Source organism: Centroberyx gerrardi, chromosome 22, assembly GCF_048128805.1.
Source record: "Centroberyx gerrardi isolate f3 chromosome 22, fCenGer3.hap1.cur.20231027, whole genome shotgun sequence".
Taxonomy (NCBI): Eukaryota; Metazoa; Chordata; class Actinopteri; order Beryciformes; family Berycidae; genus Centroberyx; species Centroberyx gerrardi.
In genome coordinates, this window is record NC_136018.1 from 6514130 (window position 1) to 6532670 (window position 18541).

General features: G+C 39.2%; 2 protein-coding genes across 2 annotated transcripts; both read right to left on the reverse strand.

Annotated features, from left to right (window-relative positions):
- Positions 1-538: 538 nt before the first annotated feature.
- On the reverse strand, positions 539-9126 carry LOC139908667 (phthioceranic/hydroxyphthioceranic acid synthase). The gene is made up of 6 exons (XM_071895410.2): positions 9069-9126; positions 8342-8495; positions 7922-8082; positions 7506-7712; positions 7104-7285; positions 539-6106 (listed from the first exon to the last, which is right to left on the reverse strand). The coding sequence occupies exons 1-6, from the start codon at positions 9124-9126 to the stop codon at positions 539-541; spliced, it is 6330 nt and encodes a 2109-aa protein (XP_071751511.2).
- A 1685-nt stretch (positions 9127-10811) lies between these two features.
- Positions 10812-17688, reverse strand: rdh12l (retinol dehydrogenase 12, like). The gene is made up of 7 exons (XM_071895515.2): positions 17569-17688; positions 17152-17267; positions 15741-15896; positions 15212-15316; positions 13237-13446; positions 12486-12678; positions 10812-11645 (listed from the first exon to the last, which is right to left on the reverse strand). The coding sequence occupies exons 1-7, from the start codon at positions 17580-17582 to the stop codon at positions 11543-11545; spliced, it is 897 nt and encodes a 298-aa protein (XP_071751616.1). The 5' UTR covers positions 17583-17688; the 3' UTR covers positions 10812-11542.
- Positions 17689-18541: the final 853 nt, after the last annotated feature.

Genomic DNA, 18541 nt, shown 5'->3' on the forward strand with positions numbered 1-18541 from the left:
GGAGCTTTAAGATTCAAATTTATGAAATATTAGCAAAATAATTTAATATGTTTTACATAAATTATTTCCCATTATAAAATAATTTATAAACATCAGATTAATTACGGTATGCCCATTATAAAATCATTTATAAAGACAGTTATGGTATAAATAATTGTAATGTTGAGCATTTTCATCATAAACAGGTTAATGAGTAAAATGATATTCCAATACAAAATATCCATTCAAAATTGGATATGTCTATACAAAATTGGACAAAATAACATGGCTTAAAACAATGTAAAATGCACTTTAAAAATACAATATCAAAAATAAACCAAAACAATAACCATAATAAAACACTTGAAAATACATGCTATGTGTTAATAGCATGTTAATAGCATGCGAAACACAGGAATGCTGTTCTATTGTAACAACCTTTGCAAACCTGTTATTGAATTCTCTGAAAAAAATCCTCAATTATTCTAGCATTATCATATTATGATAATGGTTAAACTGGCAATGCATTAAATCTGTATAATATCTGCATTTGACAGTTTTACAATCTTGTTGAAGCAACAACAATGTCTTTAATCAGAAGCGATTCTTGGTTATCAGTGAAATTTTCACCTTCTGCTCCTTCACTTAGGATTGCTACCACTGTTGATATCGTGGCATTGGGGTCCAACAGTTTAACCAAAGGCACATTCACACCTCTCTCTTGAAAGATGAGATTCTGCAGAGTCATGGCCTGCATTGAGTCAATGCCTAAGGACGAAAGAGGCGATTCATCGTTCAGCTCACTTTTGTCAGTACCAATGGTCTCACTGAGTAGTGATTTGACATACTCTTTTGGTGAGACAGAGTCTGCTTGTTTAGATTCTGAATCCATTTCTTTGGATTTTTGGAAAGCCTCCTCTACCAATGCGGACAGGCGCATGGTCAAGGCAGCATTTTGAGAGAGGATGTTGTACCTGATGTTTTTGAAGTGAAACCTGCAAACAGCCTGTTGGGGTCTGTTGAGCACAAGGCATTGCTCCAAACTTTTATAAATCTCAGCCACATCCAACACCATCATCCCCTTTGCCTCCAGAAACCTTTGGAAATGCTCCTTGTTCAAGAGGAGACCAAGGTTCAGAGCTCCCCAGTTGATAGACTGACCAGGGAGCCCAAGTTTGCGTCTATACTGACAGAATGTGTCAAGGAATGTATTGGCTGCTGCATAGTTTGTTTGTGATGCATTTCCCAGAAAAGCAGAGATGGAGGAGTAACACACAAAGTAATCTAACTGACATTTCTGTGTTGCATGGTGCAGATTCAGAACACCGTTTACTTTGGGTTTGAGAACTTTCTCATAGAGAGATTTGTCAAGGGTCTCAATCAGCCCGTCATGCAAGACAACTGCACTGTGAAACACTCCTCTGATTGGACAAGCAGGGAATTTCTGGCCAATGACACTGATAACCTTGTGCACATTCTCGGAGACAGATACGTCACACTCCATGCAAGTAATGCACGACCCACACTGTTTCTCCACATTGTGTATCTCTTGTTGCATGTCCGGTGTGGGTCTGCTCCTGGAGAGTATGACAATGTGTCCTCCCCCTCTTTGAGAAATGAACTTGACTGTTTCAAAGCCCAACCCAGAGAGACCACCTGCCACAATGTACACAGCTCTCTTTCGGAAAAGCTGTTTTTTTGTTGGTAGCAATGGAATGTCAGATAGTTTACCTTTGACATCTTTACCTTTGACATCTTTTTCCAGTGCCACAACAGGCAGTTTCTTTGAGTTGAAGTATGATTCTGATTTCTCTGAAGGAAGGGCGTTGATGCTTTCGGATGTCACACTCTGAAAGGTAAAGCTCTCAAGGGCAAATTTTCTGTTCAAGTTCAAGGACTTGAGCCAGTGATAAATGTGTGGCCTCCGTGCACTCAGGGATCCCTTCTGCAAGATGGTTGGCATGTGAATGGTCTGTATGTGAACATCTTCCTTCACACTTTGGAAAGCAGCTTGAGCAAGCAAACACTGAGACTGAGATTCACAGATGATGACAACATTTCGGACACCAGGCAAGCTGCAAATTTTAGCAATCAGAGATTCATCAAATGGAGGCAGGAGGACAAATGCATCCATTTGATTAACACCTACAAATGATCCATTGCACTGTGTGCCAGCAATGACATTCCATCCTGATTTGTGAGATGTGAGGGCCAAGACTTTCATCAGAGCAGAGTCAGGAACCGAGGATATGATTCCTAGATGTTGTTTGGCTCTGGGCAAGGCTCGATGCAGGATCTCCCATGCCAGCACAAAGTATGAAACACAGGGTGTCTTTTGAAGGAATTGGAACTGTTTCATACTGTAGCACACATCCTCTGGAACTGTGACCCTGTTGGCTGCCACAACAGGGTAACAGGAAACAACGTGGTCTCCAACTTTCAATTTTCTAACATCCTTTCCGACTGCTGTAATAGTGCCACTGAAATCAAGAGCAAGTAGCTTGTGATTCTGAGATGAGTATTTGTTCCAGTAGAGTGTCTGGCCAAATTTCAAATGTGAAGCACTGACAGGGAAATAATCAGATGAATGAACACATATCTTACTGAGCTGAATTTCAACTGATCTCTCACTGACTGCCTGGTGTTCATCATCAAAATGAGTTGCACACACTTGAGTCATTGCATGCGCATCAGCTGTCTGGAGGATGTAGGGCTCAGACAATGTAGAGCAGAAACTGCCCTCTGAACTGTCAGTGATTTCAACAGGGGTGCGGACAATGGAAGGTTTCAAAACCAACCCATCTTTCACCACCAATTCTGGGTACTTACTGCAAGGATATAATCTTAAGACCTGAGCCAGAGCTGCAATGTCCTTAGCAGAGACAGAATTTATGTCAATCAGCTGAAATGAAAGATCTGGTATCTCTGCAGCAAATGATCTTGTCATGCCAGAGAGGGCAAAACCTGGACTTATGTGGTCTACTGTGATTTCAGACGACCGGTAGGTTATTGCTCTGATGGAGTTTGGAAATCGAATTACCTTCAGTTCAAGGACTATCTGTCGGAAAATCTCACAGCACTCCACCAAGTTCTGCAGGATAATATCAGCTGCCAGTGAACTGAGGTCTTCTTTACCCCACACAAACAAGACCTCATCAAAGTTTTTCTCGATATCTGTGATATTGAGATTTGCCAAGAGAGCAGGGAATCCATGGCTCAAGATATCTTTTGCATGTGTCAAGGAAATGTATCTAGATCTTGAGTCCAGGTGTGGTTGCATGGCTTTAGATATCCCTAAACAGTCACAGAAGACCAAGGCCTTGGGAGGAGGAGTGGATGTGGTGTCTTCAGAGACAACATTGTAGTCATTATGGTAGAAGTATTCCTCAACTACATGAGAACGACTACCAAGGTACTTGATTAGCACATGCTTAACCTCAACCAACACTCTGCCTTCTTTATCTGTGAAGCAGCCACATACCTCAAAGTGATCAAGACCCACATGAATTGCTCTCAGATAGATAATCATCTCATCTTGCAAGGGTTCAAACACTGTCAAGCTTCCTATTTTGGCAGGAAACCCTGGCCTGCCAGCAAATGCATGTGCTATTGCAACTGGGAGAAGCTGCATCAAGAAATCAAGCACAACAGGATGGATGCAGTAGTCATGCAATTGAGACCATAATTCTTCTGGAACTTTGACAACTGAATAAGCCTCCATCAGTTCTTCCCCATAGTGCACATCCCCCTTATTTTGGAAAACATCCCCATACTGAAAGCCACCTTGAGAGAGATAGCCATAGAAGTCTTCAGAGCTCACAACAGATTTGCATCTTTTGTAGATGGAGCTTAATGAAATACTTTGCTCCTCAATTAACCTCTCTCGCTTGGAAACTACTGTGCCAGATGCATAGACTGCAGATGGGGAGAATACCGTGAAACTAGTTTCATTCCCCGCTTGCTGTAGTTGCACTTTCATTTCTGGTGCATTCTGGGTTAAGACAAATGGACTCTGAAAATTGACACTGAGCTGAAGTGAATTGAGGGGCACCTTTGGTTTGGCACTGGCCATGAATGTGGCTAAACCTAACTCGGCATAGAAGGCTCCAGGGATGATGGGTATACCATTGTGTTTATGCTCTCTCAGGTAAGATGAAGAATCAGACAACAGATCACAGCTGAAAACATTGCTTTCATTGCCAGTCTGACAGAGCACAGGATGATTACCTGCTGTGCTTTTCTGTGCTGCTCCAATGATAACATCTCTCTGAGAGCAATCAAACTGGTATCTCGGGAAAGGTAATGGCATTGTCTCATATCCTCTGTAGAAGTGGTTCCAATCTACCTGAACCCCTAGTTCGAACAGCTTAGACACAACGCTCATTGCCGTTTCATGATCTTTGTCTGGCTGCACCGAGGCAAGAACTGGGGTGTCATTTCCCAGAGATTCCATGATGTTCCTTTGGAGGGCCCTTCTTGGGCCGATCTCCACAAAGACTACATTCTTCTTCCCTTTAGTTGCTGATCTCACTGCCTGCTCAAAAGACACTGGCTCACGAATGTTTCTGGCCCAGTATTTTCCTGTGCAAAAATCAGGCTGCTCTACCTCCTTGCCTGTCACTGTAGAGAACAACTCTGTCTCTAGATCATTCACCCGTAAGGAGCCAATGCTCTCTTCTATTTCAGACAGAATTGGGTCCATCATGTGGCTATGGTAAGCAGCAGGGACATCTAATACACGGAGGAACAGATTCTGACTCTTGTCTGAGGTGCTTAGCTCATCATGGAGGCTTTTTATTGCATCTGCATCACCTGAGAGGGTGCAGGACTGGGGGCTGTTGAAAGCAGCAATGCAAACCCTATCAGAGTAACGAGGGAGAAGATTAACAACCTCCGATACAGCCATGTTGCTGATCACAAGCATCTTCCCTCCTGTGACCTTGCTCTGGAGAGTACTGCGGAAATAGATGACTTTTACTGCATCCTCAAGAGACAAGAGGCCAGAACAGTGAGCAGCTGCAACCTCTCCAACAGAGTGTCCAAGTATCGCATCAGGCTTGACACCCCAATGCTTGAGGAGGGTGGCAATGCCAACCTGAATGGCAAACAGGAGGGGCTGGACAACATCTGGTTTTGTGAAGTCACTACTCTCAAACTCACTCTCAAGTCTGTCCAAGATGTTCAGTTCACACAACCTTTGGAAAAGTTCTCCAATCTCTTTGATCTTATCTCTGAATACAGTCTCTTGTTTTAGTAGCTGCTTACACATGCCATGGTAAGTGACGCCATTTCCACAGAAAACAAACACTAACCTTGGATCTGAGTAGGAGGGGGCAATGTTTTTGCTTAGGGCAGATTTTAGCTGATCTTTAAGATCAACTGCAGATGAAATCATGATGGCCTTTCTGTATTTGTGTTTTAGATGGCTCCTCCTGCAAGCTGATGTGTACACCAGAGAATCTAGATCAACCATGCCTTCTGCATCTAGCTGTTTAATGGTGTCTTCCATCATCAAAGTGAGAGATTTTGGAGAATTTGCTGACGTGACAAAATACTTCCTTTGTTTCCCATTATTGTTTTGCAGAAGGTATGACTGTTTGTGTTGCTTGACAATAGCATGTGCATTTGTTCCCCCAAAGCCAAAGTTGTTCACTCCAGCTATTCTTTCACCAGAGGCTCGCCACTTTTCTGCTTCAGTAGGAACTTTTATATTTAGGGCTTTGGCATCTACACTGGCACTGTCTTCAGAGTAGAAAACTGAGGGAACAATGGTTTCATGCTTCATCATTAAGAGTACCTTAATGAGTCCTGCCACTCCAGCTGCAGATTCTGTGTGTCCAATGTTGCTCTTCACAGAGCCGATCCTGAGTGTCTCTGATCCTGGAGGTTTGGCTTTAGCAATGATGTTTGAGATGCTCCCTGCCTCTGTTGGGTCTCCAACTGGGGTTCCAGTCCCGTGGGCCTCTATGTACTGGACATTGGCAAGGTCAGACTCTGAGTAGATTCTGCGCAGCAGCTCCTCTTGTTGAAGCATGGAGGGCTTGGTGATTGGAGAAACTGTGTGACCATCTTGGTTGACTGCTGTTTTGCTAATGATGCCCCATACATGGTCACGGTCCTGTATAGCCTGTTTGACATATAAAGAAGTTGTAATGTTATTCTATAAATTATAATACTGTGTTATGATGGCATATTGTTGTACACAGTCAAGTTTAAATATTAAGATTATTAGGTTGAATAGGAACTATTAAAACCCATTACAAAATAATTTTGAACAACAAATGAATCACACACTGACACAGAATCATGTAGTTACCAATACTGATATGGAAAATGAACAAGTGTTATGAATACAAGGACATTTCTTCATGTTTAGAAGAAGCAAAATGCCATTGCATAAAGTAGTATAGCTATAGTAAACAGTGGTACAAGCTAGCAAGTGTTGTAGAAAAGCAACTTTAGTGCAAAATGCTAGGTTAATTAACATTACAGTGAGTTAAAGTTACAGAGAATAAAGTTCAAGAGAAATTCACTGTGCATGATCAATGGATTCTCAATTAGAGAGTTTATCTGAGGATGAGCTGTTTGCTTGTCAAGTACGTGTAACAAGTATAAAGGTGAGCTGATATAATTTACTGCCACTAATAATACAAAAGGTAATTTCAGCAAAGCAATCTGATGACACGTCAAAGACACATTCCAACCACGCTGATAATTCCCATAAAGAATGGATAGCCATGCTTTATCAAAAATAGAATTGGTTGCTATAGGCGAAGGTATCTTTCTTGCTTTGTCCTATTTTGCATCTTGTATGAAAGCCATAGTACCTAAGCATTAGTAGTAAAGGATGTGCTTTATTGCAATTTACTGGGGCAGTGTGGTCAGAAATCATCTCAAAATCACAGCAGTAAAGTACGGCCTGTAGAGTATTAGTGCCATAGCACGATACAGGTTTTGGCTACGCTTGAGAAGTTACTTTGATCTAATATCTGATACAATGTAAAGTAAAAAAGTACTTGCTTTGGAAATTGTGGATCTCAAGCAAAATTTGAAAATTCCTATTGTTGCCCAACTTTAATGTAAATACAGTTTGTGTCCTTTCATTAATTTCTGCATGTTCTGACCTTTTTCAGCGGCTTCAGCAGAACTACTCCACATCCCTCTCCTCTGCCATAGCCATCTGCTCTGCTGGAGAAAGGCTTGCTGGTTCCTTCAGGTGAGATCATCTTCGCCTTGCTGAGAGCGACAAACACTCTTGGCTCTATGATACAGCTGACACCTCCACACAAAGCCATCTCACAGTCTCCTGATAAGACAAAACATATTTTGTTAAAATCTCAGACAATAATAGTTTATGCTATGATGGTGATACTAATAGATTGGGCAATGTATATTGGCAACGCTCTAAGCAGCAGGCAACAAAGTTAGCCACAGCATCAGAAGTATAAGTTTCCTGACAAGATGTTTCTTTCTGATTAAGACAATAATGTTCAGGCAACTTCTTTAATGTGACATACTGTACTGACCCTGTTTGATGGCTTGACAGGCAAGATGAAGAGCCACAAGGGATGATGAGCAGGCACAGTCTATGGACAGTGAGGGTCCAGTGAAGTTGAAGATGTAGGAGACTCGGTTTGCTGCTATACTCATAGCTAGTCCTGTGCCAGTCCAGTGGTTGATCACAGATGGGTGCACATGTGCAGCAGATTGCTCATAATCTCTGTTCATTAGACCTGTAACAGAAACAACATACAAACATGTAGAAAATTTACACATTTTGTAGTGGCTACTTCATTAATACTGTCTAGAAATGTAGCATGTATTGCATAGTAAAAACTTACATCAGGGATAAATACTCAAAAAGTAAACACAGAAGCAGTATTAGTAATATCACAACAATTAAGGATACTCGGTAATTAACAACTAATTTTTACTGTCTTACCGAAAAACACTCCTGTCCTTGTCCCATTGGCCTTCTCCATAGGAATTCCAGCATTTTCTAAAGCTCTGTACACACACTGAAGAAGCTGTTTTTGTTGAGGGTCCATTTGTTCCACTTCACTATCACTGATGCCAAAGAACTTGTGGTCGAATTCATTGAACCTGGGAAAATTCACATATCACTTAGTGGTTAGCCTAAAATGAAATGGCTTAACAGATTCATATAATTTGGATTGATGTGCCGCTGTTAAGCTGGCACATCATTATCAGTCATAATACTCATGACCATGACTCATTATCTCATTATTTGTTCACATATTAATAGTGATAGTGGTTATGCTAGTCATGAGTAACGCATATGTCAAAGGAAATATTTGCTGTTAATTTAATTTAAAAAGAGATACAGGTTTAAAGGTCTTACCCTTCAATGAGAGCCGCCTTAGCTGTGCGGGATTTACCCGCTTTGCTGTCATCGGCGTCATACCAGCTGGCTAGGTCAAATCTCTCCTTGGGAATTGGCACAGAACAGTTTGTCCCGTCCACAAGAACCTTCCAGAAATTTTCAAGCCCTTCTCCTGTTTGAAAAGATATATACTTCAACAGCTCTATCATGATATTGTGAATATAATTGTTGATTTAAAATGGCCACCCCTTGTTTCAAGCACTTTTTCAAAGATTGATTCCCCTGTCCTGGTTTATAAACACTAATCTGTATTGAAAGGCCTAGAAGTTGCTTCATCAAAACAAATTTAGAATTTGGCCACATTAACTTTTGAATTTTGAACTTCTGAACTATTGAATATTTAATCAAAAAATCCAATTGGAACCATCAGGGTCCCATTTTACTAACTCCAAAGGTTACTGTTTTTTTTCATTTAGTAAGAAAACATGTTTTACTCAAAATAATGAATTTCAGAATTTGACTAAAAGTGATGAAATTTGTCTAGATTTAGTATTTTTTGTTTTGCACTTTTCTATACCTTTGTATATCTATCTATCTATCTATCTATCTATCTATATTTTGTATATCTTATTGTATACTGTGTGTGGGTGTGTGTGTGAGAGAGAGATCTGTAAATGCTACTTATTCAGTAAAATGTACAGAAACCCTAAAAATGTTTGAAAGATTCAAAACTCAAATGGCTTACCGCCTGGAAAATTGCATCCTATGCCCACCACAGCAATACCATCTTCAGCTTCTTCCATGCTTATGGTACATCACTGAGAACAACTGCAAAGGGAATAAAAACAACAATTATCATTGTACCATCAAGTCAATAAAGTCAGTTAAGACAGTATCGCTGAAATAGCTGAAATAAATGTGGTTATTATTCTGTCAAACTTTCTGATATTAGTCCAGTCATGTCATGCACCCATGCCTCCTTCACCATACCTTTTAACCTTGGTAATGGTATCACTGCCTGACTTACAGTTGATTCTTATAGCCGAGTTTCTTTTCTTAATAAAACATTAATGATTGACTGTAAACGTGGCCATGGAGATGAAGGACTTCAATGCACACCTTTATGGTGCCTTGCAAATGATTAGACCAAGTTTAATGAGTAAATCAATACGTTATCAAACAATGGGGTGACTTTAGGTCTTGTTTCATTGAGGCTGATCACCGTCTTGCCGTATGAGGAACAAACAACCAAACAAGGAAGAAAATCAAGTTTAAAATAGTCTTCAGAGTCTCACAGGCATCATTCTGAAACTGTAAAACCTTATTAATCTATAAATAATCACACAAACTTGTCAGCCTAAACATTAAGTAACACCCATTCATAACAATGTTATCTATATTCCAAAGCATTAGATAATGTATACAATGCTTGTTAAGTAAGAGTATGGCCTATATATTCCATTATATGTTTTGTTTCAATATGTTCAGGTCAAGGTAGACGCTGCCATTGAAGACAAACTGTATATCAAATGTTATCTGACAAAACTTGGATGGAGGCTTATTAACACAGATAAGTTGTTTAGTTCTTTATAACATCCAATAGATCCTCTGCTTCATTTCACATACATTGGAATGATGTCTATAAAGGCCAGTGTAAGCAAAACTAACCTTTGGACTCACATTATGCAACTAAAAACAACAAAGATCATAGGAATAAACAAAGAGCATTTCAATTTATGTAAGAATTATATTTCCCCATAACCCTCCTCAATTTGTTACTCTTAAATGTACTCAAAGCATTGTTTTCACTTTAATTTATAGCCTAACATTAGAGTTTTCTCAACTGCTTCAGTGAAATCAACATGTTTTATATGAGGCAAGTTTTCGCTTTGATAGTAAATAGGGTTTCGGAGAATGTTGTAAAAAAAGCAGCACCAAGAACCTTGATACTTTGGTTGCATTATCTACATCCCATTAGTTCCTTAATGGATTTTCCAATATGCAGTGAGATGCATATTCAGCAGTTATCTTCCTTTTATTACCTATGTACGTTTCATAAGTTAATCATCATACAGTGATTTTAAAGTGATTAGCTGTGGCAACCTGAATGGATAGAAAGGACACTTCCTAGTGTATCATGGTAATTTCCTTTGGTAAACCGAACATGGCTTCAAGAGAATTATGATAATGTTGTCATGTAAATCAACATTGTTCCATGTTTGGAAAGAACATGAGATTCATGAAGTTAGAATGTTCATCACAACTGTTCATGATGCCGTTGCCATGGTAACACATCAGCTTTCTGAGTCTCATGCACCAAATCAAACGCTGATCCAGGGATTCATCAATTTTCTTAATAAGTAAAAATCAGGAATCCCCCTGTGTCCACTCATTATATAGTCTCTGATGAGAGAAATTATAGCCTTGCCCACTATTTCTCCACAGAACTAAAATATCCCATCAAGACCCATTAAAAACAAAGGAGTAATTGAAATCCAAGGTTTTTAATTCCCAACGCATTAAACAAAGTTTTCAAAACCCTTAGACATGGATTTTCAAACAAAACTTTTGTGACACTTTGGCTTTTTGTATTTTTTTTTCCCTCAAGTGATGTAAAACAGAGCTCTCTAGGACAACTGAGCACAGCAGCATCCACAAAGAGCCAAAGAAGAGTGCAGATACGTCATAAGCCATCATAATTACCCCTTAACAATTAGGACCCAAAATGGTGATTGCCTTTCCTGTATCCATGTAAGCAGAGACAAGAGCAAAAGTATGGGTTGCAACAATGAGTTTAATATCAGAAAATGTCTTTTGAAAAATAAGTTATGTTGACCTATTTGAAATCTTTCTCTAATGTTTATTAGGTTAACAATGTTATTCCAGATATCAATTTCAAAAGTATTGTCAAAATGCACAGAACATTTTTGAGGATTATTATAATTATTGTAAAACTTAAGTTGTAGACGCATTATAATTAATGCAAAAAACATTGTGGAAATATGTTCCTTTGCATAACAAATAAATATGAAAACTGCATATTAAATATATAGTTGTGAGCCACATCAGACATCACAATAATGTAACCCATTTATTGTCAGGCTGTGTTAATAAAAATGAGTGTCATGAAATGAAGATATATTGTAACTTGTGAAGAAGCACTTGTGTTTGCCATTACAAACTGTAAATAGAAAGATTACATTTTCCATCCTAAGAGTTTCAATCCCATGACACAGACAGCATCTGACAGCTGAGCTCCCACAGCTTCTGCGCCACGTTGTCGTCTGTTGCAGCCGCTGAGCAGGTGGCAGGGGCACAGTCACTGTAGGCAGAGAGATACAGTATGTGTTACATGAATCATACAATAATTGTGGCCCTGCAAAGTTCAATGGGTACAGTGTGTCACTAACAATGCCAGGTTTAGGAGTCCAATTCTCCTGGGGTCACTCTTGCTCAAAATGTATCCAATTATGGCAAAAGAAGGAGCTCACCAAATGGTATAGAGGGCTTTTACATGGCGTAACCCTCTGGCAGCCATATTGGAGGTCCACAGCTTTTTGGTAACAGTGACTGAGAACAGCAGGTTACATTTCAAAATGCACAACTTCTCAACAGAATTCAATAGGCCTGGTTAATTTCTGTGCCGTTTTTAGATCGATTTGTGTTTAGATAATGTTAGCTTGTTAGCTAGCTAACAGGATCTGGTCAGCTAACCATCACTGTCATGTTATAATTAGCCTACATCTGACTTGCACACTAGCTAACAAATCTAGTAGAAGCTAGCATTAGTTATGTCAGTCGTTAATGTTAATGTTTACACTAACATTTATCCTGCTGGCTAGTTAGCTAGCTAGCTAACAAAGCCAAAACACAGCTGTTAAAATCTCCTGTGTCACAGTAACCAAAATTTGGAAACAAATCTACCTTATCAGACTATTCACTTTTACTTCCAACATTACTGAACTGACCTTCACCCACACCACAACAATCTTTTTCATGTACATCTCTTTTTCTAGCTTGGTTGTTCTGTATTTATTTATCCATTATTTGGGCACAACCAGTTCTCCAGTGGACCTCCATGACGTGGTTGACAAGGACATTTGTGATGGGACCTTTACATGAGCCTTTATATCTTATTTTACATGTTTTAACACAAAGCTACCTGTAGTATCCGCCACTCTCTGTCTCCAGTGTTGGTTCCACAGCGCAGTAGATGGTCGTCTGGGCTCCCTGGACAGAGGACTTGGTGAAGGGACTGATCATCTTCATCACAAGCTGCTGAGGGCCGTTCAGATGACGCCACAGTTCAGTCTGGACGACCCCGGGGTGGAGAGAGTACGCCGTCACACCTGTACCTGAAACACAAGACAATACCAAGTTAGCATAACATACACCATTTAGGATGCTTTTTTCCAAAGGGGTTTACAGCACAATACATTTGCAGCATGAGTAGGAAACAAACCTCTAACCTTGACAGCTACTTCCATGCTCTACCAAGTTTTATTATTGTACAAAGAAAAAAAGTCTGTAACAGGACCAAGTTTTATTATTGTACAAGGCAAAAAATCTCTAAATGTATCTGTACACTGCACATATAACTATGGAAACTAAGTATGACAGACATCCACAATGCATTAGTTGTAATGCTTTCCACAGTTTTCACCAGTGATTTTGAAAAACGGCACCAATTTTGGTGTCATTATGTGACAACACTATGAATTTAAGGGTGGTGACCTGCGTCTATGTTTCAGCTCTATAGGGCAGAATAATTCCAGTGAACTTAAAGTTGCATTATACACAATGTTTCTATGTAAAAATACATCTGTCTTATCAGCCTAAAGTTTCCAAACTGTTACCGCCATTTGAAGCCTCCAACGTGCAAACTCGCCTTGTGTGTGTGGGATAATACACACCTTGTAGTCTCTTGGCCAGCGAGCGAGTGAAGAGGACGTTGGCCAGCTTGCTCTGGCTGTAGGCGGCCTTCTTGTCATATCCCTTCTCGCTGTTGATGTCTTCTAGGTTGATGGCTCCCCAGGCGTGAGCCATGGAAGACACAGTGACAATCCTGGCTGGCGCTGATCTTTTAATCAGGTCAATCAACAAATGCGTCAACAGGAAGTGACCTAGAGAACAAGGTAGGGAGCTTCGGGTAAGTGTCATGTAGGAACGTTTATTTTCAAAGAGAGGAGTTTGAGAGAGGAGAAAGAGGGGATTCTTGGAGGTATTGTGGCGCAAAGGAGTAACGTTTGAGAAAAAAAATGAATTAATCTAGCTTGACATTTCCAAATGTGGAGATTTGTGGGAGTTCCAAGGTGAATACAATATATTTTCAGGTATATTATATACCTGAAAATAATAATATATTATGTATATTATTATATATATTCGATAGAAGTGACAATTCTGCACAAAATGCCGACTGAATATCTCAAAGACGGTAAAGGCTCTTGTATCCTGGTCTCAAGTGGCAAACATCTGACAAAAACAATAGGTGTTTTACCCCATGTTCCACCAGTTTGTCTCACGGTAATTCATAGAGATTTTCGGCCTTAAGTTTACATCAAAGAGGGGAAAAGGTTTGCAGTAAGTGAAAGCACTTTTCATGGCATGGGAATTTCTATGCCCCATAGAAATGTCTGTAATAGCTCAGCCTGCCATGCTTACCTGCTACAGTCCTTGAGCAGTGAAATATCTGTAGCATTATTATGAATAAAGGGGGATCAGAGGACACTGCTAGTCTGTCCCACATCAAAGTGTTCACTCTAGATCAGATAAAAATGTAGGTGGAAGATTATCAGTCTCTCTCCTAAAGACTTAATAACAGATATGTGACTTGTGTGTACAGGTGTTTGTAGGTTGTTTGATCAGACGATGGTCACAAGGTCGAATAGTAATGATGTCAGTGACAATCAGCACAAAAATATCCACCACAGCTTACTTTAATAGTTTGTATAATATGTTTATATAATATGTGCATATCACAAATGTTATAGTGACACAAAATAACAGGCAAGGAAGTTATTCGAGTGCTGTCTTTCAAATTGTGGTCTATAAACCTTGGCAGGAAAGAAAATGTACTGAATAACTGATAAACTACAGCCTTTTTATCTTACAGAGGGACTATTTGCCTTATCGGGCATCAGTTCAGCAAGCAGTTGTAATACCAATAAATATTTATCAGCAAAATAATATTACTGCTAAATAATAAAGTAATTACGGGCTATATACAGCACAGCATGACAGGACTTACAAAAAGTGGATTTCCCTATAATTTGTGTTTGAAACAAAGCTAGAACAGAACTAGACAGACAGCATTTCTGTTTACCTTGATCCTTTAAGTATAGGTGTATTCTAGCATTGTATAAGCAAGTCATGGTCCTTAAAGGCACAGAGAAATATGGTTCATTTGTAGATGCTACCATTTCCCAGGCAACCCAGTCAAACAGTTACAGCATAAGGAAGTAATGCTGCATTCACGCCGCTTTGGATTTATTCACATCAGCCCCCTAGTGGTAAATTACATGTAGGACATGTGGGAATATTATGTGGATATTTCCTAGTTGGCATCAACACAGTATATTTTCCACAGAAAAAGAGATAAACATCTGCTGCAGTTCATTTATGGTTGATTATAAAATAACCTGTTAACGTCAACAATTGACTTTCTGATTGCCAACTTGGATGCGGGCCTCCTAACGGATTAAACAGGTGAACGCTTCCAAGTTAGAGCAACGAGAAGTCATCCCGTTATGACGTGAACGCGTCCTAAGACACCAAATTTCTAGAGAATAATTTGGATCTGGAAATTTGGCGAAACAACTGGCCAGTTAAACCAAACATTAGCTGTATAACTCAAGGATGGTAAGAAACTACATTGGTTTTACTTACCCATGTGATTGACACCAATCTGCATTTCAAAGCCATCTGCTGTTTTCCCATATGGACAAACCATGACCCCAGCATTGTTGATGAGGATGTTGAGTTTTGTCTCTTCTGCAGAAAAGAAGAAGGCAGAAGTCAATTGATATGGCTTACTAGTCCCATTATGTTTATCATTCAAGTTAATTTGATGAACTTCATTCAAACAAATGTTAGGTTAGTCTGACAACAAACTAGCAATAAAGGTGCATATGCATGTGTTTTTTTTTACCGTTGAGTGACACAAAACTTGATTTATTCACCTTGTTGAGAAGGTTAAAGGTCACCATTGTGTCATAACTCTGAAAATCGGGTAGCAAAATTTCCCACTTAATCATCTGACTTTGGAGGGCGTTCACGTGAAGTTTCCAACTAGGAAATTTGTTTTTTTCGATATATCCTATAGCGCATGAAGGCACAATTAAAGAATCTCTGATAAATTGAAGCAGGTGGCCACACGGAGCGACAGAAACCTCATTCCAGCATCACAGCTCCATACCTTTGTTGATGACTTCAGCGAACTCTCTTATCGACTTGGTGTCTGACAAGTCAAGTTTCATGCAAGTGACATTTTCATTTCCAGAGCCTTCAATGATTTCTTTCACGGCGACCTGTGCTTTCTCCATATCCCTGCATGCCATGATGATCTTTGCCCCTAAATAGAAATTGCAGTGAAATAAAATATGAGAAACAATTTATGCACACACACACACACACACACACACATATTGTGTACATATTTATGCACACACAGATATACACACCAGATATACGGGTAATATGTGGGTAATGAGCGCCCCCTGATGACAAAGAAGGCTATAGCCTATGTACAGGATGTGTAATATTTGATAGAAGGGAATATAGACAGTAACATTGACAATAGACAAAAGGAGTTGGGGCCCATATTCATTAAACATCTTAGGAAACAAGTGCTGATTACAAGATGGGCTCTTAAAGGGAGATGCCACTCAATTTACAAATTCACATTGGCTCTGTTCTTCTTATGGTGTGGACCAGTCCAAACAGTATTTGAGCACATGAACAACTCTACTGATTTCAAAACTGAAATCTGTAACGCCACTCCAGTGTACTGAGTGAAACTGCTGCATGGAAAATGAATGGTTTGTTTGTGCTTTAATATCCAACTAAGCTCTATAATACACACAATTTCTGATTCAGCAAATGTATCATTAACTCCAGAGGATGGCACAGTGTGTGCTACTGAAGTTAAAATGTAAAATTGTGCTAGGCTAATATTGACCTTTGATTAAAAATCAGATAGACCAGTCACCTACGATATGATGGAGGTTCCTCCCTTTTTAACTCTTTCTCCCCCCCACACACTTATCTGTTGTAGAGCTCCACAGAGAATGAAGTTGAAAATATGGAAAATATGGTGAATGGAACGGCATTCAAGTTGACTTTCTGGATATCAGGATATACATCTTCTCAATTGGAACTGAGAGGAATATCATTAAATCCATATTAAAATTGACCCGTCTGGAAAAGTTCAGACGAACGAGTTCACACAAAATGAGTCATTCAAATTCAAAGTCAACAAAGGAGTGAATTTGACTGTTCATGTTGTTCCTGTTCAGAAAACTCTTGACTGAACTTTCATTCATTTGCAGTCCTCTTCTTTATGGAGCTGTACATCAGTTTTACCTCACAGAAAACAAAATGAGCCAAACTTTTCTCCCTTTCAGGCATTTCAGGCTCTTGGGGAATGTAGCCTCCCCTCCACACACACACTGAACTATGTCATGTATGGTGCAAGCACCCAGTAACACAGACAGTGAGTCAGTGTCATAGTGAAGTTGACGTGACTTGACCCGTGGGATCACTATGGTGGTGTAGGCCTATAGGGTACAATAAGACTATACAATATATATGGTGTATCTATAGGCTACCTCTCTTTGCCAGGTCAAGTGCTGTCTCTTTGCCAATCCCAGTATTGGCTCCGGTGATGACCACAGTCTTGTCATCTAGTCTTGCAGCGGAGGACCATGGACTCCGGAAGAGATTTCTGAGGTATTGAGAAATCAGTCAAACTTGGGCAACCAGCAGAAGGGTGTGATGTAGACAAACAGGAGGAGAAAAAAGGAAAAGAAAAAAAAAAACACTAATTTGCTTTGTCATTACCTAAGGCAAATAATAGCCTACATTTGAACTTGAACTTGTTTAGAATCTTTTTGAATGTCTATCTGGTCTTTAGTATCATGGTAACACGAGACTGGTTAACACTGCCTATCTAAATTTAATTGGGATAAGAGAAGCAAATGTGTAACCTGCTATATTATTTTCATAAATGTATAAGGATTCCTCACCTTAACGTCTGCATTTTGATTCAGTAGGCCTACAGCAGACAGGGTGGGTGCTGTGATGCCTAAAAAAAACTATGAGAAAATATTATCGAAGCCCATAAACCCCCCAGCCAGGGAGCGTCACTGTGTTGAAATCGATGGATTGAGGAAGTGTGTGGATAAATACTGATATTTGATAGGCTACGATTTCAGCCAATCAGCTGCGCCTTCATTGCTTTCAGACAATTGTGGTTGGTTAAGCTTTGGTTTGGGTCTGCCCCATGTGGTGTGCGTTCGATTGTGAATGCGGAGTGCACCGGTGAAACTTTTTTGTTAGAGACTGAAACAAGTCTTTCATCTGATTTCAACTCTGACATGTTTTTAAAATTTTAAATTGGGCCCAACATTTTTATGACCTTTCCTTAATAAAACGAAATTGTGAAAGAAAGAAAATATATGTATAATAAAAATACAACGATAAAATCAAGTAAAATCAAATAAAAATGGACTATACCTTGGTTTCTCTGCAACCTTGGAGTAGGACTGTTGGATACTCACAAAAGTACAAGCAGAAGTGTTTCAAAAGCAGGTATACAATTTTTAATAATAATAATGAAAAACAAAGCTGTATAATATTAGTCATTTTCAACTTATTTAGTAGGCCTAATTTCAACAAAATAATTAAATATCCCATAACGATAGGTGTACCTGGAAACAGGAAAATAGTTAATAATATGGCGAGGATTAATAATGCATATACAAATATATACCTACTTTTGAAACACATGGTATGTATATAACATCCAAATTGAAATAGAAAGATTATTTCCCATCTGTAAGTATTTAAAATAAATAAATAAATTAAAGCCTCTAAATTGAGGCGTAGACATTTAAAGAGAACAAGAGTGACTGACTCTAGTCTAGTCCTAAAAAAAAAAAAAAAAATGCAGCCTTTTAGTCAGAAAAGTCTCTCTCATCATCATTCCACAGAAGTTCA